Raw genomic sequence first — 24,413 nt, 5'->3', positions numbered from 1 at the left:
ACCCAGACCTCTGATTAGGTGATTTTCATCATTGCAGGTTTGATGACATAGATGAACAGTTCAGAAGGGATGTGGGCAGTTAAAAGATGCAGCATATTTGATTAAAGTGTACAAGGACATTTCTATTTGTCTTTTGCAATGTGGAGGGGACAAAATAATTCCAGGCACACTGAAAGTACCAACTGTGTATCCATCCTTCAGATTCTCTGATCTAAGCCTTATAGCTGAAATCTGCAGCTCATGCATGTCATGCAAAGTTAAGGAATGCTAGAAGTGGGTTTCTGAGTTTAGAAAATTCTTTATTAAATTTTTGTGTTATATACCAGTGTCAAAATGCAGACAATGCATTTTTACTTTCTTTCCAAGTTTATATGAATATTTACTGTGTTTGTGCTGGTTGTTAAAATATGAGTATCAGCCTTTCAGGGGAGATGTCCTGGGGACTTGGTGATTGGTTTACTTGTTTTAATGAATACAAATTATGTAGAAAATGTGTATGCTTAACTAGAAAAATGTGTAATAAACGTGAAAATATTTTAGTGTTATGTCAGCACAATTTCTAGTCATGCCATCATCAAGGATCTATAACCTCTCTCAGTTCTTGTAATAATAACTCACTGCAACTCTAAGAGAAAATGAGATTATTTAATATTGCAATAAGCACATAATGTAAATTTAATGATTAAATGATTTCTTCTTATCTTTAATAACCAGTCTACAATTATAAGGAAACACAATTTAATTAATGTTAATGGTATTGTCTTTTCTCTAACAGAAGACAATTTTTTAAAAAGAGACACCAAGGAAAATACCTGAGAAAAAATTTTGTAAAATGCCTAAGTCTAAAAATTGTTAACTTTTCCTGCTTTCTCTGGCCTTTATTTATTTGTTTGTTTATCTATTATTTATTTACTTCCAGTGGAGTTCAAATAAATAAATAAATATCTTATTCTCAAATGAGCATCATATTTTTCACCAGAAATGACAGAACTTGTGTTACTGTTCAATTGTAGAATGCTGTAAAGCATGTGGTTATACCTATAATTGATTTGTCTGTGTGTGTTGCTGAAAACTTACTGTGCTCCGGTTTGGACTTTTTCAAGTCCACACGTTGTTCTTCAAGAAACATGCCAAGTAGGTAATAAACATTTGCCTTTAGAAACATGATAACAATTTTGAACAGTTTAGTTCCTAAACAGAGTTATACACACTGAAATTTTATTAACTTGTTAAATTTCAGTTTTAATTCATTTTCTAATCTATATTTCTCAAAAACGTATATATACTATTTATGTTGTTGCACACTCATTTGAATATATTTAGTACTTTCCACTGTCATTTTGCTTTTCCTGTATCATAAGCCTGTCCACTGTCTTTATAGGACTTCAGAAGTACCCATTAGCTCTGCGGAACAGAGAAGTGTCTTAAAACTCACTGTTTATTCCTAGCATCCTGAAATAAGAAGGTCTTCAAATGCTGTGAACCAGAATGCAGTATTGTTTGTCTAAGATCAAAGGATGACCCTTGTGCATCCTTCCAGAAGCAATAATACTCCTTGGAAGAGAGCCAAAATAAAAACCATTTAAGCATTGTAGTGCAGTGCTGAGTTGCCACTGGGAAAAACTACTCAATGGATGTGGTTTAAATCAAATCAGGATTAAAACTATTTATTTATTTACTACAAATATTTAATTAATTGGTAATCAGTGAACAAGGCATTTCAGGATCAGCAAGACAATAGATAAACCACAATACTAGATTCTTACAGAGTGTGAACACTCAGATAGTATGTAGTCTAAGCCTCTGTTCTAAACAAGTCTGATTAGATCAACATGTACGGGGATGTGACCACTCAAGGCTTGAACAGCTGCAAAGATGGAAATACTACAACTTCTTGGGGCAAACTGTTCCCCTATGGACGACTGTCACAGTAAAAACACTTGTTGCTTGTGTCTTGCGACTTATGATCCAAATTTGCAGGTTTTTAGTTTTGTCCCTTGCCTCTTGGCCTATCATCGTGCACTGCTGGAAGTAGTCTTGCTCCATCTTCTCTGTGCTATCTTATCAGATAGCTTTATCTTCCCTTCTTAAGTCTGAGTAGGCCCATATCTCTCAGCCTCTCCTCATAACTGCATTCAGCTTCCTAACCATCTTGGAGACCTCCTCTGGCCTCACTCTAGGACGCTGATGTCCTGTACTGGGGAGCCCAGAACTACGGCACTCCAGATATGGCCTCACAAGTGCCCTGTAGCAGGAAGGACCACTTCTCAAGATTTGCTGACTGTGCTCTTAATAATACATCCCAGAAAGGCATTGGCCTTCTGTGCTGCAAGAGCACTTTCCCAGCTCAGGCTCCACTTGATGGACACTAGGATCTCAGGCCTCTCTCTGGACAGTTATCCTCCAGTTTGGATTATTACGTGGACTTGTTCTATCTCAGATTAAAAATCTTGATCCTGCTCTTAGTGAATTTCACGGCATTCCTGTCCAAGCCCCTTTAAGTTGTAGCCCTCCTCTCCAACATTTGGTACCTGACCTGGTTGGTATCAGTTGCAGGCTTGCTGAAAGTGTGTGCTGTGTCATCATCCAGGTCATTAATGAAGACATTATAGGTACCACTTCTGATCTCTGAAGAATCTTCTGCTCAGTGAGCATCAGCTGGACTTTGCGTCATCGACTGCCTGTTTATCCCACCCATATATCATGAATCTGGTGATAGGGAGACTATAAAAGACTCTTAAGTCTTCTAAAGTCATGGTATGCAATGCTCACTGCTCTCCCTTTATCTATACTGCTCATCACTTCAGCACAGAAAACAAAGGCCTTGGTCAGGCATGATTTAACCTCGAAGCTAAAGTTAGCCAGTTAACTTCTTGTCCTTTGCATGTTTAGAAATGGCTTTAAGCAGTTTCACTCTGTGAATTTGCCAGGGACTGCCATAAGACTTAACTGCCCTCTAGTTTCTTGAAGATGGGTGTAACATCGGCCTTTTCCAATTATAAAGAAGTTCAGCAAAATGCCGAGACCCTTTGAGGATTAAAATGTTAATGAATTCACAATGACAATGGCAATTGTTAAAATGGCATTGACCAGCTCCTGCAGCACCCTCAGGTACACCTTGGGCTCATTGTTCTTTGCTGTGGATACTACATTCTTTTTTCATGCTCTGCTAAGATATGGGAAGTCTAAGGATCAGTTTTACTAGTGAAGAAAAAGACTTTGAAGGAAACAATTCTTTTCTAGACCCTTGTCACTAAGTTTCCTACCCTAAAAGCCTTCCTTTTCCTACTGTTGTACCGACAGAAACCTATTTGTTGCACTTCAGCTTCCTTGGCAAGTTTTAGCTTCTCTTGGTTTCCTAAGTGCATTCCTAGACATGCAGGTAATGTCTTTGTAATCCCCTCTACGTTGTATGTCCCTGCTACCACATTTTGTATACTTTGTTTTTGTGTTTGTACTCACTCAGGAGCTCCATGTTTATGTTTGCAGGCCTTATGCCACACTTGCTTAACTATTCTGATATTGCTATGGACTTCTCTTATGCTCTGAAGAGCTTTCTTGTTGAAAGCTATCCAGCTGTTTTGCTCTCCAAGGCAATTTCTAGCAGTATCCTCAAAACAGATCCTGAACAAAAAAAATTTGGCTCTTCTGAAATCCAGGGTTGTAATTCTGGGCTTTTATTTCTTGCTCTCTTCTCTGTGGCTTGTAAACTCTACAACTTCATGTTTGCTGTAACCAAGACTGTCCTTGATCTTTACATTTTCAACCATTTCTTCCTTGTCCATGAGTAGCAGGTTCAATGGAGCATCTCTCCTAGTTGAGTCATTGATGGTCTGCAACAAGAAGTTTCAGTACTTTACAAAATCTTCTTGACAGCTGATAGAGTAAAATCACTGTACTTAGTAACTTTTTTTCTTATTTGACTTCAATTGTTCTTAAAACTTGTTCAAATCATGTGACCTTGTATTGTAACCGAACATTCTGGGACTGAGGTCTCCCAGTCAACGTGCTCATATTTCGACTGCATTCATTGCTTTGGAACTTTTGCTTAGGTTATCCTTTACCAAAACTTTTAGTGATGTTTTTGCATCTGCTTTAGAAACAGTAAGACTGCAGAGAAGTATTTCTTTGTAGTCATACAGTCATGGCTTATCAGAAGAGCTTCTGGCGGTAGTTCTCCAACCACAAAGTTTAAAACGTGGAGGTTATTGAAGTTCAATCTAGTTTTGTTATATAACATTTTTTCAATAAAATATTTATTTTCAGCTCCAGTTTTTATTTGTCTTTCAGGTTGTCCTAGCAGTGGAAACATTTCTGAATGTAATACCTCATTTGGTGGTTTTCAAGGATGCATGCGACTTATTTCCATTGGTAACAAAGCAGTGGATATGATCTCTGTTCAGCAAAATGTTTTTGGCAATTTCAGTGGTCTTCAGATAGATTTATGTGGCATTACAGACAGGTAAGGAAATAATGTTTACTCGTTTATTTATTTATGTCTATTTTTTGTTTCTGATAGTGACTTGATGACAAAGAACAGAACACTTACAAAATGACATGCTGTTTCTTTTGTAAGAATTTAGAAGTCTAGAATAAATGCAGTGTATGTAGCATATAGCAAGTAGACTTCCTTTAACTGCAAATAAAATTAACTTTGCCTAAAATTATTTTATGTTTCTGAAAAATTTTAAATATCTTACTTTCTTTTCAATATCTTACTTTCTTTTCTTTTTTTGTAAAGTGGCAGATACAAATCCCCTACTGCGACCTGTAGTCCCATCCACACTTAAAAATACTGTGTTTTTTACAAGTTACTGCTGTTTCCTATATTCTACCTATCCAGAAACACAATACAATAGTATCCATGAAGTGAGTAAGCAGTTTTCTTTCAGACCATGGTCGGAACTAATCTCATAGCTCACAATTAGCATCTATCTACAAGAATGCCTAGCTGAAGTGTCTCCCTCCCCAAAGAGGGAAGACTGTATACGTTCCCAGAAATAGAAATGCTTGATGGAAAGAGATTGCTGGACTTCAATGTGGTGAAAGCAGAGGGTCTGTTGCAGAACAACACAGGCTGCTGAGAAGAGAGGGAGCAAAGACACAGACAGGCAATGGAAGAAGAAGTTTTATTCTGCAGACTCTGAAGAATGCAGTCACAGACAGCTATTCTGTCTTTAATCCAGAAGTGGTTTACTTGGATCCGGTGAAAGGCTGTACTGAGAGGACACAGCAGGCAGAGGGGTATGCTGTGGTTTTAAACGCTTCTCCCTCACTTTCTGTATTTCTAGTCCTCATAAAGTGCCTTTGATTTCAAAAAGTCTGGCTTTTGAATCATAAGACTTCCAAAAATTTATCTTTTTGGAAAAACACTGTAGGCAGAGATCTGCTTCAAGACCATAGCCAATTTGAGGTTGTAACACAAACCTATTTCTGTGACCTGCTATCCATTCCTAGAGATAACACAGTGTACAGCTATCCCAGTCCTTATTTTGGAGACAGTCACTACTCCTTGTAGATGACAGATAGAAAAAATACTAGCTCTTTTCCTAATTTTTCATAAAAGTTTAAGGAGAGAAACGTCCAAGGGGAGGATAAAAGTTCTGCCTACAATGTGATCCTTTCAATTGTGTTTGTAATGTGTATTCTCATTAGTATTTCTACACCTATAATTCATTAAAAACATATGCAGTTCCTATATATATATATACATATATATATGTAATTGTGCTAATTTATCCCTTACTGAATTAATACTGACTTTGCAATAGGCACTAAGTGTGATAGATATATGCCAAAACACAGTTTGTCCTCAGTCAAAACTTTACTGTATGATTTACTAGGGACTTATATCTGGGATGCCACATACATTGATGTTTCTCATTGCCTTTCTTTCATACTACTGCCTTTGACTTATTTTCTTGCTTTTCACTCATAACTGTCTCCTTCCTCTCCTCTTTGATGGACCTCATGACACTTCCTTCCAGCTTCTAATCCATTGCATCACTGCTGTTTTTTCAACTCTCCAACTGAACTTACTTCCGTTACACTGCTTGCTTTCTTGATTGTAAAAAGACAAAACCAGGAAGAGAATCAGGTCAAAATAATCTAATGTGGGAATCTGCATATTCTTAAGTCAAACACATGAAAGGATATCTAAGCAAGATTATGAGTGGAAAATATCACCCAGCTGGCTCACAATATAATCGATACCAATTTCTGTCTGATTTACCATGAATTTTTCAATGTTCACAGTAACTGCGTGTTACAGCAGGGATACTGTAACACGATGTATCAAACAAGGAGTCCCAGGGAAAGGAAATATATATGGACAGATTCTTGGTAGATGTTTCAGAGATGTTTATTTTTCCAGCTGCATGGCCGGGGCTCTGCCCAGGAACTGTTCCAGTCACGGGACCCGAGGGTCCTTCTGCCCGTGCAGGGAACACAAACCAACCCATGGGAACGAGGCTGAGCAGGGGCAGGGAAACCCCGTGTCTGTGCCCTCAGGGCCCCTCTGCCAGGGCTGCACGGCAGGGGAGGAGACCCCGGCATTTTAACAAAAGAGATGTAAAACTTAACATTGAAAACAACAAGGACAGTTTCGAAACAAAACAAGCCACCCTCCTGAGTCTTTGAATGTCCAAACAGATTCTCTGGAACATATTAAGGCTGACAGAAAGGAGACATGACTCTCTGAGCATGCTTTGTGGGGTTTAATTTCTTCCCTCCCCCTTTTCATCCCCCACTCGGCATTGGAAAGGGATTTTTGGGGAAACAATTGGCAAAGGCATGGTTTTGTCAGGGAAACCATGGATGAAAAAACGGATTGGGAATACACTGGGGGTAATAGGACATACGATAAAAGGGAAAGGTGGGATCAGGAAAGGGAGACTGTAGGGGGGGCATACAATGGAGATACTGTCTAATATGACTACGATTTTTAGCATATATACTGCCTTTTACAGGAACACCATCAGGCCCAGTGACCTGCGATGCCTGTAACCCTTTTCTATCTTGTATAATTTTGAATTATACCACCTCTCCATCTCCCAAGCTTGGGATGTGTTTTTCAGGGTTATTCTTTTTAATAGCAGTTCTATGAACGAATATGTCTTGCTGGTTGTCACATCTTGTTATAAAAACATAATTTTGTTTAACATTATAACACTTTACTGTTCCTAAAACCTTAGCTACTGTGGTATTTTCCTTTTTCTGAGTGGCTGCTGTTTTCTGTCTCGTTGCATTGGAATTGCTGGAGCTGCTGGGGCTGCCGGGGCCGCCGGAGCTGCTCGTGCCTGTGAGCTCTTCCTGGGTTCGCATTCGGGGCTGCGCGGGTCGGGCCGGGCCGTGCCGCTCAGTTCTTCGCGTGTCGCCTCCTCTGGTCGCAGCTTTGCTGCCGCTGCCAGGCGCTGCACCCATGTCTTGGCTGGGCCCCTGAGCAATGACCCCCCCTGTGCCCTGCTCTGGCGCGTGTTTCAGCTGGGTGCGGCTCTGCTCCACCGCCACTGCCCCTCTCGGTCGGGCGTTCACGGGGCTCACTCCACCACGCGCTGCGTGGGGCTGGGTGGGCACTGCCGGGTCGCCCCGGTCCCGCCGCGCCTCGCTCTGCTGCCAACACTGCGGCTCGCGTGGCTCCGCCTGCACCTGGGAACTGCCTCACTGCTGCTCGCAAAGGGCTTGGTGCATGTGGCCTGGGTCCCACAATCCCTGAGGCAGGCTTCCCTTTGCCAAGAAACAGCTGACATTGCTCAACAGTCTCGGTAATTAAATAATATTCACAAAAATATTCTTTCATCGGCATATATTTTGACTCAGAAATTAACTGTGTCCAAACGGTCTTCCAGAAGTCTTTGGTAAGAATTAAACATAGAAACATAGAAAAAGTTCTTAAACAACCATGCCAGGAAATGTTTCAGTTCCTTTTGAGCTTGAATTAAGCTAAAATTTACAAATTGTTGTTCAAGAATCTTTTCAAGTTTAAGATAAATGTCCATATGCAGCTTGGAGAGCCAAGAGTCTTCCCACGGTTCCTCCATAGTTTAGATATGGAATAGCAAAACAAAAACGAGAAGAGGAATCAAAAGTTTCTAGGGTTTGCTCACACATCAGTCGCTTAGGGATCGGGGATCGTTCTGCCTGCAATTCTCTACCATTTTGTTGCAGCGGGGATACTGCAACACGCATATATCAAACCAGGAGTCCCGTGGGAAAGAAATATATATGGACAGATTCTTGGTAGATGTTTCAGAGAGATGTTTATTTCTCCAGCCGCATGGCTGGGGCTCTGCCGAGGAACTGTGGCAATTATGGGACTGAGAGTCCTTGCCTGCACAGTGAAACACAAACCAACCAATGGCAAACAACGCTGACCAGGGGCTCGGGAAACCCTTGTCTCTGTCCCCTCAGGGCCCCTCTCCCAGGGCTACATGGTGGGGGGGAAGGGACCCCTACAACTGTGGACCTCCTAAAATCCTCATCTTAGAGTTGCAGTTTAGAAGCCGTCTCCTGCTTCATGAACACAGACATATCTTACCACAATTTTTAAAGGAAGACGGTACATTTTTATATGTAGTGATTCCAGCTATTTTCAGTTTTGAATGACCATAAGATTTAAGTTTTACATGTAGGTTTTAAAAAGATGGTTTGTGTATAAATAAACAATATATGATGCATAAAGCCACTATGTAAATCACAGTATATAGAAATCCAGCAATATTTAGAGTATACAAGTGTCATAACACTTAACTCTTACTTGGTGCAGCTCAATTTATTTAGAACTGCACCCTTCCTTTTCAATTACTTTTTTGTTGTTGCTTTTAAGCATTGCAGCAAAGGGCAAAGTTTTTTATATATGCCCTTATCATAGTTTTATCTTGCTGAATTTTTACAGCCTATGAAGGAAAGTAGTTACCACCTTCATTTTATGTCAATATCATTAGTTTCTGGGTTTGGTTGGGGTTTTTTTCCAATGAGGACATGTGTAAGACACTTAAACCTCCAAGCCACAGTGGTTTTCAAAGTGTTTTATTACTTTCTTGCACTTTCTGGGCTTGAGCTTATATTGCTTTCATACTTCATCAAAATTAAGTATTTTTTCTCAAGATCAATGGTACAAAAGGAAAAGAACATCTTCATGGGAGATTTTTGGTTGGTTGGTTTTGTTTTCTCTAATATTTGCTAGTGTTAATTTATGTCTCTTCTACCTTGACTATTGTACCTTTCTTGCATGGCTCTTCCAGATTTAGTTTTCAGCTCCCAGCAGGCTTAGCATGTCTTCCTAATTTATCAACATAGAAGTTTAATCCACCCACTCATTTTTATAAATTCCATTACCCTCATTGTATTTTATTTCAAAATAGACTACTTTTAAAAATCCTGTCTGGTCTTGTGCTAGTCTTGCTTCTGGGACTGTTTCTTTCCCGTTTCCTCACAGGATCTCATTTAATTTAATATTTGCAGCTCATCGTTTTGAAGCTTCATGTCTCTCTTTATAAACTAATTCTACGTCTCACCATAAATCCAGGTGATAAAGCACATTCTTCTTTGGTAAAATTAAAACTGCTTACATGTTTTAAACAATTTTTGATAGGTAGCTTGTATCATCCTGTGTACCATATTTTTTGAGAAAAACTGTTTTCTTCTTACCATAATTTATAAATGTCTTTGAATGCCCTAAGCTAATAAGCATTTTTGCCACTGTGTTCCTGATGGTAAATATCTCCCTACAGATGAGCACAAACAAATCCCTTCTTTGTCTTGGAGTCTTTAGGGGAGTCTTTACATCTCCGGTTCCAGATAGTGAAACATGACCCACATTCTGGAGTTATTGATGGCTTTTGGAACAGAAGTGATGGACACCTAAATGTAGTAGTTTTACACATTTAAAGTGCATGAAAACAAATAAAATTTATTCTTTGAGTAGAAACCTGGATTTATATGCAATAGTAAATAAACTGAAAATAATGCCATTTAATCCATTCTTTACCTCATATATACACATTTAACATATGAAGAGTATTCTTTATGAGATATACAGTCTTTTTGGAGAGATGGTTTATTAATAATTAATTTTTCTGAATATAAATTATTAACTTTTTATTCTTTTTATACAAATAAATGTCATACCATTTTCCTATTTTCAGTTTTCTCAATTCCGTAAACTTTCTAATTCCTTATCCTAGTCTTAAATTGTTATGACTGTTTCCAGTCACCAGTCTTCCCATGATCTTTCATTTAGCCATTTCATTACATGATACATTTATATTGTTCTATTGCTCATGTTTCTCTTAGGAATGCAAACAATTCCCTTCATACATTTCTCCTTAATATATTTTCTCTCAGCTCCTTTATAAATATATATCAGTTCAATAACTCCTAATTATGTATGAACCATTCACAAAATCACTTTAAAGGACACAGTGTCATTTAAATACCTTACAATGTAAGCATATTTAGTCTCTGAGTACCAGATGACTCTGTCCTAATTACATTGAGCCCTACACAGAAACATACAATTTCCTACCAGGAGTTCTCATGTTTTTGTCCTGGCAGCAGTGTTTTGTACAAAAAAAAAAAAAAAAAAAAAAAAAAAAAAAAAAAAAAAAAAAAAAAAAAAAAAAAAAAAAAAAAAAAATTAAATGGGTTTATGTCTTTTAAAAAAAGCCAAAAATAACTGCACAGTTCTGAAAATTTTTTCTCTCTTTTTTTTTAAATAAACTGAAGAATGAAGAAATAATAGGGATTAAAAATGCAGCAGTTATTTGCTCTTTTTAAAGTATCTTTTAACCATAATTTAGAATAGTGATAAAGAAACAGTGTACAAAAAAAGTCTAGCTGAAACTTCACATACAAAGTCCTTATTTTCCCCTTATCAAAATTATATTCATATTCTGGATCAGTATTCTCCTCTCAATATTAGTTTATAATTATTAATAGCCTGCTGCCTCAGTATAAAATATTATATCATTTTCAGATGCCCTACACTTAAAAGCATATTATCAAGAAATATGTGGTAAATGTTTAATCAGCTGTTGCTTTTCTGGTTTTAGCAGACATGGTGATGAATACAAAAAATTAATTTTTACAGACGAAGAACTAGAAATACTGTTTCAAATACGAGAAATATTTTTTAGAAGATTTGTTTTTTCACAGAAAACTCTGTTCTAAATCTTTCTGTGGCATAGGGTCATTGTATAATTTAGTTATACATTTACTTTGACGTAGCTAGTGGCTACTTTCTATTATACGTTCTGAAGCAGAGGAAAGATGTAAAATTTAATGTTAAAAGATTTAAATTACACTCTTGTTTTCACTTTCATTGAGGTTGGTTCAATCATCATCAATTTCATCTACGCTTTTTAATTTGTGAACACTATTAGTAAGATTAATTAGTAGGGACAGGGAGTCAATACCAGTAAAGACCATGTAGAGCACAATTTTTGGATAATGATGTCTTTATCAAAAAGGCATCAGACACAAAATGTTGTGACAGCAGAGCAGCTGTCAGTGGATGCACTGAAGGTCTTGAATGGCAGTTTTGTTAGAGATTTGTATTTATAATAACTGATGATTAGTTATATCCATAGTAAAATAAAACATTTACCTAAGAAACATTAGCAAATTTATGTAATTCCATCTAAGTATTTAAAATCAAAATAATTGTAAGCCTGGTGCCTAAACAGAGCTCATTGAGACATATATCCTTTATAGACTTAGTCTTAGGAATACATTTTGTGAGTAAGAGAATAGATACAAGATCAGCTCTTTCACTACCAAAAAATGTCACAGATTTCCTTGTAAATAGGTGACATCTCTCAGTTTATTTACTTTACCTACACTTCACCTGCTACTTCTTTTTTTAATTTACTTCTGTGAAAACCACTTATTTTTGTTTATAAACATGAAAGGAAGATAAAATTCTTTGAGTGCCATGAGGACTGAATGCATGAAAACCCTGAATTATTCATAGGGCAGATGTGTGAAATTTTGGACTTCTGCGATCCTAATTTAATATCCTCCTAACATTTCTTGAATGAATTAAAAGGTATTTCAAGATCCTGTGAATATTAGTGGACCTATTGTTTTTGTTTGGGGTTTTTTTTTACTGTGGCTAATGTCAACAGTAAAGTTATTTTACACTTTCTGAGCTGTATCATACATATATACTCAGTGCAGTTAGAATGTTTACTAATTTCTAATGTGAAAAGCTAGTTAAGAATTGGTTAAAAGCTAGTTAATAATTGGTTGAAGTGTGCCAGTATACTTCAACATATTTTCAGCTGTGTTTATAAAAAAAGAGAATTTCTGTTTTTTCATCTCATGACTATTTTATACTTTGGTACAGTGCTGCAGTCTGAAACACTAAGAAGATACAGGTAAATCAGTTTTTCAGTCAACCATTGTATACATAGAAGAAAGTAATCAAACCCTTCAGGATATTAATTGTATTACCAGAATGGAAACTGGCTTTATAGGTAGTTGCGTTGAAACTGACATACTGAACTCTTTCTAGGATAGAAACTAAATACAATTTTGGAATGAGAAATAGATCTCAGGTGCTGTGGTCAGATTTATTTGTTAGGTGATTTTTTATTATTATTTTTACAAGAACAGAAAGAAATCTGCTCTGATGTTGCTTTGTTTTGATAAATCTTGTTGAAGAAATTCCAGTCATTGCAAAACTTGCCATCGAATTATCAACACATAAACCTTTCATTGGTTTATCAGCCTGTATTGAATTGCGGCCAGTTGAACAGTAATAACAATTCTTCATCTTACACTTTATTTCTGTTCTCACAAGCTTATTACATAATGAAGATATTTTCTATAAGCAAAAGGAATACCAAGGAAGAAATTCTTCATTTTCTTTTACTTACATTGACATCTTCACCAATGACCTTGATCACTTCCTTCACATTATACTTCTTTTCCAGGATTTGCTTTTCTTGCTAAGTACAAGTAGCATGTAAGTGAAGAGTGAAAATGCACATTGTTTTTTGTTTTAGGTGTTTGCCTAATTACTGTGAACATGGTGGTGAGTGCTCACAGTCCTGGAACAGTTTCCACTGTAACTGTGCCAATACTGGTTACAAGGGAGCTACTTGCCACTATCGTAAGTCTAAGATGTTTTCTGATTTCTGACTATGCTTTTACTTCTGATTGAATTTCTTCACCACAAAAAAAAAACCAAACAAAAACCCAACCCAAACCAAACCAAAAAACATTTGAACATATCATTCATAAATTATTTTCAGTCATAAAAATACTCATGATCTGGTTTGAGGAAAGGCCTTGGGAGCTCAAAATATGTAACAAAAAAATGGATTGAAAGTTTGTGTTTTTCTTTCATGTTTTTTGTATTTTACATGAGATAGTAGTATCCTCTCCCATCCATATAATTCCACTTTCTGAATCAATGGATCATTTAGAAATATGTTTCATTCATCTTTATTCATCACAACAACTAATACTCATTATTTCTGAGACAGTGGGACTACACGCATGTCCAAAGGTAATCCTGTGCTAAACCTCATACACGTGTTTTTCTAGTTTGCTGGATCAGGAAGTAGATTAGGAGAAAATAAAATAAATTAACTTTAAAAACCTAATCGAAAGTAACTTAGGTAATTTCACAGGAGATGCTTTACTTTGGTACTGCTTTCAGCATGTTCTGGGAAGACAGTAAGTACACTGGCTTTTATTACATGCTTCTAATAAGTAAAAATCCACATGAAAGTTTACTGTGAGTTTACTGGGGTTTTTTGGGGTTTTGGTTTTTTCTTTTTTTGTGTGTTTTTTGTTTGTTTGTTTGTTTGTTTTGTTTGTTTGTTTTTAAATAGAAAGATTGCCTTAATCATCAGATAAATAATTCTATCTGTCAGCGATTGAGGCACGGACCCAGACCGGCAGGGAATCTGAATCGTTTATTCAAAGGAGTGAGTTGGTTTTATACACTTTTCCAAGGCACAGTATTTCCTTATAGGGTGTGACCTATCCCATGTTGCCACATCAGCAACCCACTTTCTCAGTGTCCTCCTATGGGATGATCACTCGCTGTTCACCCGTCCGTCAGCTCCTCTCCGTAGGGCTCTGCCCTGTGACACCTCCTGCCCCCAGGGTCCGGAGGAGACAAACCTCTGTGTGCCACCATGTGCTCTTTTGTGCTGCCAGCTGCCTCTGCAGGCAGGTTTTACAGCTCACAACCCAATTCTCTCTTATTTCTCCCCATATCTATCCTTACAAATCATCTTTATAAATCTGTACAGTCCTTTTTGGCAGCTTTTACAAAAAGAATGTATGTATACCCAGGTGGGATTTTTTGAGAAATCACTGATTTTAGAAGATGGCCTATTTAAATCTTGCTCATACAAAGTCAACAAGAGTCATACATGCCAATAGTATAGATGCTTTTGAATACCACAGTGTATACCATTCAACTCTGATGAGCCCAGAGTGAAGATGAAGGTGATTTGCTTCATTACAATTTGAAAAGTCATAAATTGAATCATCTGGTGATATCTATGAGGACAGAGGGAGGCTATGGTTTCCTGATGATTAGGACTCAGTGAGAAATGTAATATTACAAGTTACCAAATTTTTTCCTTGTCAAAAATAATAATGAATAATTGAACTTCTTTTTTCATTTCTAAATTTAGCTAAGGGCATTTACTGTAAAGAACCATAAAATTCCATTTGAAAATTGCATAAATTGTTTATTATGGATATTTCATAGAGTAAGTAAAATCAATGGTTTGTCTCTTTTATAGTTGTTGCCCTACAATGTCAGTAACCATCAGGCAAAGAAACAGAAGGATCACATTCTTAAGAAAAATAGCTTATTTTAAAAAAACATTTGTATAGCACTTGTAACTACTTTTGTAATCTAATGGCTCATTCTTTTGGCAGATTTTTTTTTTTTTAAGTTTTTATACTGATATAGCTCACAGTTTAATTTTGAAATGAAAGATCAAAACATTATGACTGCTCAAAAGAAACTTAATGGTTAAAGGAGAATTTAGACTAGTGTGTCCAGCTGTGGCATTATCATCATGCTTCCTGAGATACAGTTACAGAGGTGTACTCATACATCTTCTTTTTTCTCAGATACTTGATATAGAGCAGGTATCACTGATTTTTTTTTCAGACCTAGACTGAAATAAAGCATACACAACAAGGAACCAAGGAGTTGTCATTTTGTCTTTGCTTATTTAGTTCTTTTACTGAAGTCTCTGACAAGTCACTTGCTTTTCCATTTAAAATGGGAAGAAAATAAGAAGTGTGAAAGCCAAAAAATGGTTACCTTCTGCTTTACTTTACAACAACAGCAGCAACAAAAATCTGATTTGGTTGAGGTAGTTAGTAGGGGTTTCCTCAAAATCTTATTACCAGGGTCTAAGTAATATTCTTGGCATTCTACCATTATTCAGCAGTTTTTACAACCATTTACTTACCCATATTTCATGTTTTCCTCCCAGAGGTCTTGAACTGGAAATACAGATTAAAATGCTTAAAAATGCACCTTGTGATGTCCATGATAAATAAAACCAAATATGCTAAACAATTTCTAATAAAGGCATAGTTTTGACTACATGAATTTTCTTCATTCTTTAGCAGAGATAACACACCCAACTGCTTTTCCCAATGTCACAGTTCATGCACTTTTTTTTTTAATTCCCTGAATAAAAATGTAAAATCATGCCATTACATTTGTGATGGAATGTGTTCTTTTACAGCTATCTATGAGCAATCATGTGAAGCCTATAAGCACAGAGGGAATACTTCAGGCTTTTACAATATTGATTCAGATGGAAGTGGCCCCTTGGGACCATTTCTCGTATACTGCAATATGACAGGTGAGGTGATAAACTTCCTTAACTTACAGCTGGGACTGTATGCATGCTCATTATATTGAAACATGGGTTACCAAGGGAGAAGTCTCTGAAGTTCCTGAATTTAATGTAAACATGCACAACAAAATGAAGGTGACTCCTTAGGTCAGGATATTGGGCAAAGAGTTAGGCAGAAAATTAGAACAATAACAGGCTGTGAAGCTAACACAGCATTCCTGTTATGCTTTGCATAAATGGGGCATATGTTCCATATGGAGACAATGTCATACTAGTTCATTTTTGGGAAGCAGCTTTGTTCTCACTGAAGTTGCAGCAGACTTAAGAAAATGAGAAGTTATGTTTTATGAGAAATTTGCAGATTTTTCTCGATAGCCTTCTGAAAAATTGTAATTTAGATCTGGCCTTTGTTGAGAGGAATATAGATACTAAACTTCATTTCTCAAGCTGCAAGGTGATCTTTTGGAGAATACAAATGCAACCAGTGGGATCCTTGCAGCCTCACTTTTGGACACCCTGTTCGCCTTCTGCAATCAGTTCTTTGAATCTGATCATGTATATAACTAGAAGTTTTAGCTGTCGGAGTTTGATTTGCTTTTTAACAAAACAGTTGATGTTTTGTTGACACTCTGTGTGGTGTACGGTATATTGGTATAAATCCTTTCTAAAAAGCTTAAATTTAAATGGCTTTGGAATTTAATATTGCTGGATTTGTGGCTGTCTCCTTTTCTTTTTATTTAGCCCCTTTTATTTGAATTGCTTTCCAGCCAAAATCACAGAAACATTTTATTGTTTTGTTTGACAAAAATATATCTTTACACATTTATAACTGTTTAAAAGAATACATGAATAAGCTAGGTTTGAACTGATTTAGATATGCGCTGTTGAGAACTTGACTTAGAAACCTTACAGTAAGAGTGTGATAATGGACTTGAGCAATTTACCTAGTCTCACCATGTCAGCTCCTGACTTTGACTTCTACAGTGAACTGTGCTAGCTCACAATAAGCACACTTCAGATTGGCACAGGCTCTTAGAAAGAAATATTCTAGTGTCCTGTGAGACTGAAAGACACCAAGGAATCATGGCAGAAAGATGACAATTTTTCTAAGTGGGTATAACTCTCCAAGGTACAGTGCAGTGTCTGATTTATCCTTGTGTGTCCATGAACAGCTGTTACTGTTTTCCTCAGTCACTCCTTATTCACCACATTAAGCAAACATCATTGATCAGTTTTTCATCTCAAGATGCATTGTGACAGGATGAATCTTCTATATTTGTTTTGTTCCCAGTTTCCTCATGACTGGTATTCCCTTTTCCCACCAGTGGCAGGGAAGGCAGATGCCCACATTTCATACTGCACTGCCTTGTCTTTAACATTCATGGGGCTCTATTTTCAGGCAGCTGGGAGGGAGGTGCCATTCCCTGATTTTATTCCTGGAGGTCAGTTTCAGAATCAAAAGCCTACAGTCGACACTGTCAATTAAAATGCTACAAAAATTGCAGTTGTCTTTTTTCCTTTTTTCTTTATAATTTTAGGAGTGTGACCGTGAGTTGAATATCCAAACTGCTTGTCTTCATTTTTAAGTTTAGTGTAATGTTTAGGTCTATTTTTGTCTGTGTGTATGTTCATCTACCAAAAAATCCCCACAACCATGGAAAACAGCACCCAAAACAAAGAAAACAACCAAAATTTAAATTTTTATATCTAGCTATCTGGTTTTTGATACTCTAATCACATCCTTAATAAAACTTTATAATTAGATAAAAAATATTTCATTTAGTTTTTCTGTCTAGTAGTTATCTTTAAGTGACCATGAGTCCTTTCCTCTTTATGAATATTTTATGATATCTGCCATGTGTAGCCTATAGGCAGCTGATGAAATAAAATAGAAGTCTAGTTGGAGTACTACTATTACAATGTTAGAAATACTGTATCAATACTAAAATTTAGAGAAAGTAATATTTCTCATGTTTTTTTCAAATTACATTGACCATTAAGATGGAAGAATACAGTAACCATGAATCTAAACTTGACTTGACTGTCCCAGACTGGCTTTAACTGGGAGCCTGCTCACCCCTACCTTGAAAGGGATTTTGGTCAGGAGTGAGACTTCAAAGTTTTGCAAGTGGGAGTTGAAACAGAATAAGCTCATTTCTTTCCTGTTCACAGGTGAAGGGGCTGGCAAAAGTATAAAACAGAAGAATGATACAAGCCTTCACCATAACTACTATTTAATTTTAGGTGGCAATAATAATTCACCTACATGTAATCTTAGTTTTGTAGTAAATACAGTATATGCAAGATACTTCTGCTTCTGTGTATAATAGAAAAGGCCTGTAGGCCATTTTCTCATACAGAATAAATTAATTCAGGCTGTAACGATGTATGTAATGTAGGTAGATTTTAGGGTAGAATTAGTGTTATTTTATGTATTATTTATGTCAGGGGAAAGTAACAACAGTAAGTGTTTTTTCTTTCCAGTCTTTCATTGGAATTTGCGAAGTAAAGAGCATTTTATTTCTAATACAAATATTTGGGTGTCATCGCATATTCTTTCCTTATTCAATAAGCTGAATACTTTTACAGTCATGGTACAATAATCTACCTATTAATAGAAACAACAAATAATTGTTTTCATTTTTGCTCAGTGATTTTATCTCTGTGTTTCATGAGCCCCAAAAGGCTTTCTATGATCAAAGAAGTTATCTTGAAGTTTGTCTAATTTCATCATACATGTTCTTTCCATTACTAACTTACGCAACTCTTTCTCATTCTTTATTACTTTTCATGTGTGTTTTGAAAGATGCAACGTGGACAATTATACAGCATAACAGCACCAACCTAACCAGAGTTAAAAGTGCTAATCGAGAGAACCCACACACCGTGTTTTTCAAGTATTCTGCCAGCCTAGACCAGCTTCAGGCTACAATAAACCTTGCAGATCACTGTGAACAGGAGCTTGCTTACTACTGCAAAAAATCAAGGCTTTTAGATAAGTCAGGTAAGTAAAGCAGACAAAGCCTCTTATGTTGCATAGTGCCTTTTGTTTTACTGGCTACTAAAGTTATTTATTTCTAACAAGGCTACGGCATTTTGCTGCTATGGAGTTTGAATTACTTCAAATATCAAGTACTCAGATTTCTGTAGGTTGCCAAGAGATACTTGAACCAGGAAAATACAAATGTCAATTTATAATGATCTTCTTTCAGAGAATTAAGTTCCCAAGTTAATTTCTCTCATAAGACTTTTAAATTAACAGAGATTGTTATTAACAGATCTCTTCTTGTTTGGTCTTCCATGATTTTTTTAATTTTAATGAAGGAGCTACTGAGGAAATATCTTTTTAAAAGAACACAAATTAGTGCATAAATACCAGCAGAAGTTAATGTGTGCACTTAATGTGCATATTGTACTTGACAAAAAACATCAATAACATTGAATTTCCACTGTCCAATAAAACATTCATAAAAAGTTCAGTAGTTTACATGTGGATTATTGACAAAATTATAATTGCTTTAAGAAATAAAGAGACATCTTATCTACTTAAAGAAAACTGAAGTTATGTAGTCTATTTAATTCTTAACTGTCACTAGCACAGAGCTGGTGTTAAAAGACTTTACTCTGAACAAGTGTTGTAAGTATTCCAAATAATGTGGTGGTAAAACCCTCATTCTTTACTGTTTTTTGTAAAACTAGTGAAATTTTTCGACTTGTGCACCAGAAACTCTTAGGATGCTAAAAATTGATTCCTTGGCATTCTTTCCTACCAAGCAGAAAGGAGGCCTCTGCGTGAAGCACTTTCTGGTTCCATGTCTAAGCTCTTTCCTTACACATTCTTTCTACCTAATTATGGCATGAACATCTCTGGACTTCTTAGACAAGTGTTCGCTCTTGGAAGAATATCTGTTTGAAAACACCTCCACAGCAAAAAAAGTGAACGTGCTGCTTAAGATGTCCCAATGAACCTTCCTTTTACCATGTGCTCCAAATTAAAGCAATGAGTAGATGTTCAAAAGCCTGGTTTGGCTCAAGCAGAAATTTTAAAGACTATATATTTTTTTTTAAGGAGATTGCATGTAAATGTGCTAAAACAATACACTATTTATATGGTTATGCTGTTTATATTATATATAGGTGCATATTTATAATATGCACATAAAGGTGCTAAAATAAATGTTTTAAAAGTGTGCAACCAGTCAGTTGTGATAAGTCATCTAAAATTCAGTTTTGAATGCTAAATAGGTATGTGAAAGTTATGTGAAAGTATTATTCTACAAATTTTCTAAAATCATTCTTTGTTTAAACAATTTAATCGCTCTTATTTCTGCTATTGATAATCTTCACTAGGTATGCCTGACAAGTACAAAATTTGATGATGGTTACATGATACATTTTTTGGAACATACAGTTCACATAGTAGTTCTTAACTGACTATTTTAAGAATGCATTGTATTCAATCAGCCTGGATAGCATTTGCAAATGATATCATTAAAGAAGTCATCTCTTAATACTTTTATGTGATCATTATGAGGAAATCTCTAACCGTTTTAATTAATGGCTTTATTTTGCTTAGGCAGTACTTTCTGCCAACGCAGGGAAAAAAAATCTGGGCTAATCAGTATGAACTTGCAGCATTTCAGTAAATACTTTCTCCTCACCCGGCTGTATGAACAAGTAACTGAGACCAGCTTTTAAACATGCCCCAATATCCCTAGTGAAACACTGGGAATGCTAATTCATGACTACAGTATAAACCTAAGGCATGCTGCTAAAGCAGCAGAAATATTCTTCTTTTTACATTCTTAGTTGTTAGAACCTTTTTAAAGTGTTGTCTGATAAATTATTTATACGTGGTCTCTGGGTTTTCTTCCTCCTGTGATGGTTTGCAAACACAAACACTGATATTGGACATTGATGCCATTATGCAAGCTTGACTTTTCGAAAAACTGCTCACACTGTTTTTTGGCCTGCTGGGCTGACAGTTGTGTGGTAATGAATGCAGTCAATATGTTAGCGATCTGAAAGACTGTCAGTGCAACAGAGGTCTTATCTAACAGTGAGGTTTAATAAGCAGTAGCAGTTGTAAGTAAAGTTGAGAGTAGAATAAATTCCAGCTTCTTTGTGGGGGCTGGGTGCTGAAAATGGAGCTCCAGCAGAAGCAAAAAGAAGTGCACCTATAAGAAACTCTATAATTTAACATTAATTCTCATGCCTTGACTTTCATGCATCTATCACCCTTCTTCCATCTCATTTGAGATGGCTTATCTTTATGCTTCATATCATTTTGCTATTATGTATTCTGTAGATATTTCTTCTGTTGCTATGCTTGCTTGGCAATACCTTTAAGCTTATTCTGCAGTACTGTAACATTAAGGAAACATCCAGTTTTATCATTTTGCTAGAAACAATGCTGACTGGAGGCACCACAGAGAGATGTAATAGTCCTGGGAAACCTCACCTCTGCTCACCAGATATATCAACTTGCTTACGGGAGCACCATTACCATGATTTCTGCTATCTCTGAGTATATAAATTCTGAATCTGCTGTCCATGACCTAACAGCTGTCTTTGGGCATTTCTGATTAACACCACTATTCAGCTGCTTAACGTTCATCACAGATGTGGGTAGTAGTACTCTGTAGTACTCTTGGTAGTGGGATGAGACCATTTCTGTGACTTTCCTCATTCTATTTCTGGTAGTTCCAACGTCTGAAATTAATCTTTACTTGGGAATATAAACTATCCTGATTTTCAGGATGAATATATCTCCTCTTTCATGGACCATTTTAGAATGAATTATATAAATGGACAGCTTAAGATAAATGATTCTAATATCATGGCTGGCTGAACTAGGTACCATGAGTTCCCTTTTCTACTAATGCAAGCAGAAATCTGTGACAATCATTTAATACATGATAACGAAGTATTAAAATGAATAATCACTTACCAAGCAAAGGTGGTAATTTATTTTTTGCCAGTCATTTAAAGGTTTTAGATTTGAGCAGGGATTTTTTGTCTTCTTAATCTTTTGGAATATTATTTGGATGGGAAACTTGAGAGAAGTAGGAGACAAGACTGGGCACTGATTTTCTCTAATCTGCTTTTTAGATGGGATGCCCTTGAGCTGGTGGATTGGAAGAACCAATGAAACTCATACTTACTGGGGAGGTTCCTTGCCTGCTGTACAAAAATGTGCTTGTGGATTGGAGGGAAACTGTATTGATTCCCAGCATTACTGCAACTGTGATGCAGACAGGGATGAATGGTGACTTTTTACTGCTGCTTATTCAAAATACTTTTTTCTGTTCAAAGTAGATGAAGAAAATATACAGGCCTTAGGACATTTATAATACCAGGGCAGTTGGAAATCTAAGTTGCCATCATGTCATCTGATTCTTTGCTTTAGAGCATAATTTTTCACAAAGATATTGCTATATATATTAAGTATTACTGCTAATTCTTTCACTCTGAATTTTGGGGAGGGTTTACTTTACTTCTAGTCTTTTTAGTATATTGCATGTTATAGATTTAGATAATTGTTCTTTACCACAACTTCAGTTAGTTTTAGACTACTGAAAGTAATTAAAGTTAAAATAAAAAGTTCTGGGAAAAAAGTTAATTTTAGCATAATTTTTAACTACACTTTTAAGGTTAGACTTTTTACACACTTTTTTTCATCTACAACATAGATAATTAAAATTGATCCCTTGCTATCAACGAAGCAAAGCACTCATATGGAGTCCTATTCAAAGAGAATGAATGGATTTCCAGGATGTACATCTGCCACTTGTGCCTAAAATTCTCTGGTGTAATTTATGATAACTTTCAAGTAAATAATATGATGGATGAGTTCTTGTTACAATGTCAAATCTAAACCTGACTTTTCATTTAAAAGGACCAGATACAACTTTCTCAACAAGAGCTCCAGTGCGGTACAGGACTTGATAAAGCAGAGGGACTTTTCAAGTGAAAGTTCTTCTGTTGAAGAAACTTTTATGGTCTTAAAATTGTGAAGTCTATTTAACTTATATAAATCAAGTTCAGTGAGCACATTAATATATGCATTTTAAAAAATGCATCAGCATCTTTTTTTTTGAAAGTAGAAATATATAAGAAAGGTACTTCGGAACATCTTGATGTGTGCAAAATCAAGCAATACACCATTTTTATTTCTGAAGGTCCATCCTTCCTTTAAAGGAGTGACTAGTGGGTTAGGTTGAAAAATGCTTGTTCCCTCAACATGATCAGTGAATTCAGCAGACACAGAAATGAACGTACAAGAAAATGGTAGTCAAAGAACAATTCTTCACAAACTTCAAAGATTTCTGGAGAAAAGAATTTGCTATTGCAGTAAAATTCACAGGGTGATATCTGCAATATTTGTTCCAATAAAGAGATTAAAGAAACACACAGAACATTAAAAAATTCCCTATTGTTATGCTGATGAAAATAAAACCAGTATTTCATTTCTAACATGAAAATAAGTGTTAGAAGATGAATGCATTTTGAGAAAAAAATTAGCATAGTTGCTCACACATGTAATATATTCTTGCTCATTTTTGTCATTCATTTAATCCATGCTCACATATATAGTTTAATTTATAATGGTAACGTATTTGTAAATACAGCAGATAAGGGGTTGATGTTCGTGTCTTCACATGTACATTCACTTTGAGTAAGTTGCTGAGATGTTTATGAGTGTATTAAATTGAAAGTATAATGGCTCTGGGTTTATATTTCTGTTTTTATCCACTTTTGACATTTATAAGTGGAAATTCTTCCCAGTGACCCCAGTGTTACAGTGAATATGTGTACACTCATTCTGGAACTTGTGATTAACATTATATTTGGTTCCCTAGAAACTACTGTTTTGGATCAGTTGACTAGATACTGTTCACTGGGTGGAAAAAGTACGTAGAAGCTATGCTTGCTTGAGATGCATTTTGAGCATAGAGAACTGTAGTTTTGAAACACTGTTTTTGACAGTCTATTTTTATAGTGAAATCTATCTTATGTCATAGATTGGACATAGATTTAACTAAACTCTTTGTTTGACTAATCAAAAACTTCAAGTCTCTAGAATTCTAAAACAGAAAGATTGCTTTTTAAAAAATCTGGTCCTAAAAATATAAAAATTGCAAATCCTCCCCACAGAAGATAGTTTCTATTCAGTTTCCTTTTGTTTACAGCATCATTGTACTGAAGCAAACATATATGGTGTTTTGATGGATTTTTTTTCAATTCTAAATTAGAAACCTGCAATATCTCATGAAAAATTACCATTTAAAAAAAATATGTTTTCCATTCTTCACTTAAGCAAAATAGTTTACTAAAAAAAAAAAGTCCATTTGTTTGCACCGTGCTCCAAAACAGATAAACAGAATTGTATGCAGGAGAAAGATGATGATTTTAGGAAAGGGAGAGAGGAGAGGAGAAAAAAGTCATTAATTTTATTCAGCACAAGAGTGGAATCTCTCCCTGTTGTCTTAGTTCCTGTGCACTGTGTACTAAAAGACAAGATTGCTAAGCCCAACAACATTCTCAGAGAAACATGGCTTTCTT

General features: G+C 35.9%; 1 protein-coding gene across 1 annotated transcript in view; it reads left to right on the top strand.

Moving 5' to 3' along the window:
• The window catches only part of CNTNAP4 (contactin associated protein family member 4), a gene marked incomplete at both ends in the record, with an annotated part of 207,427 nt that overhangs the window by 148,110 nt on the left and 34,904 nt on the right, over nucleotides 1–24,413 (top strand). The window contains 5 exons of the mRNA XM_082301928.1: nucleotides 4,291–4,462; nucleotides 13,008–13,114; nucleotides 15,735–15,854; nucleotides 18,655–18,852; nucleotides 21,960–22,116. Coding sequence (XP_082158054.1) covers nucleotides 4,291–4,462; nucleotides 13,008–13,114; nucleotides 15,735–15,854; nucleotides 18,655–18,852; nucleotides 21,960–22,116 — 754 coding nt within the window. The remainder of the gene's footprint in view (nucleotides 1–4,290; nucleotides 4,463–13,007; nucleotides 13,115–15,734; nucleotides 15,855–18,654; nucleotides 18,853–21,959; nucleotides 22,117–24,413) is intronic.

The sequence above is a fragment of the Coloeus monedula genome (assembly GCF_965178545.1).
Source record: "Coloeus monedula genome assembly, chromosome: Z".
In the NCBI taxonomy this organism is placed as follows: Eukaryota; Metazoa; Chordata; class Aves; order Passeriformes; family Corvidae; genus Coloeus; species Coloeus monedula.
This window is presented reverse-complemented; position numbering and strand designations above follow the sequence as displayed.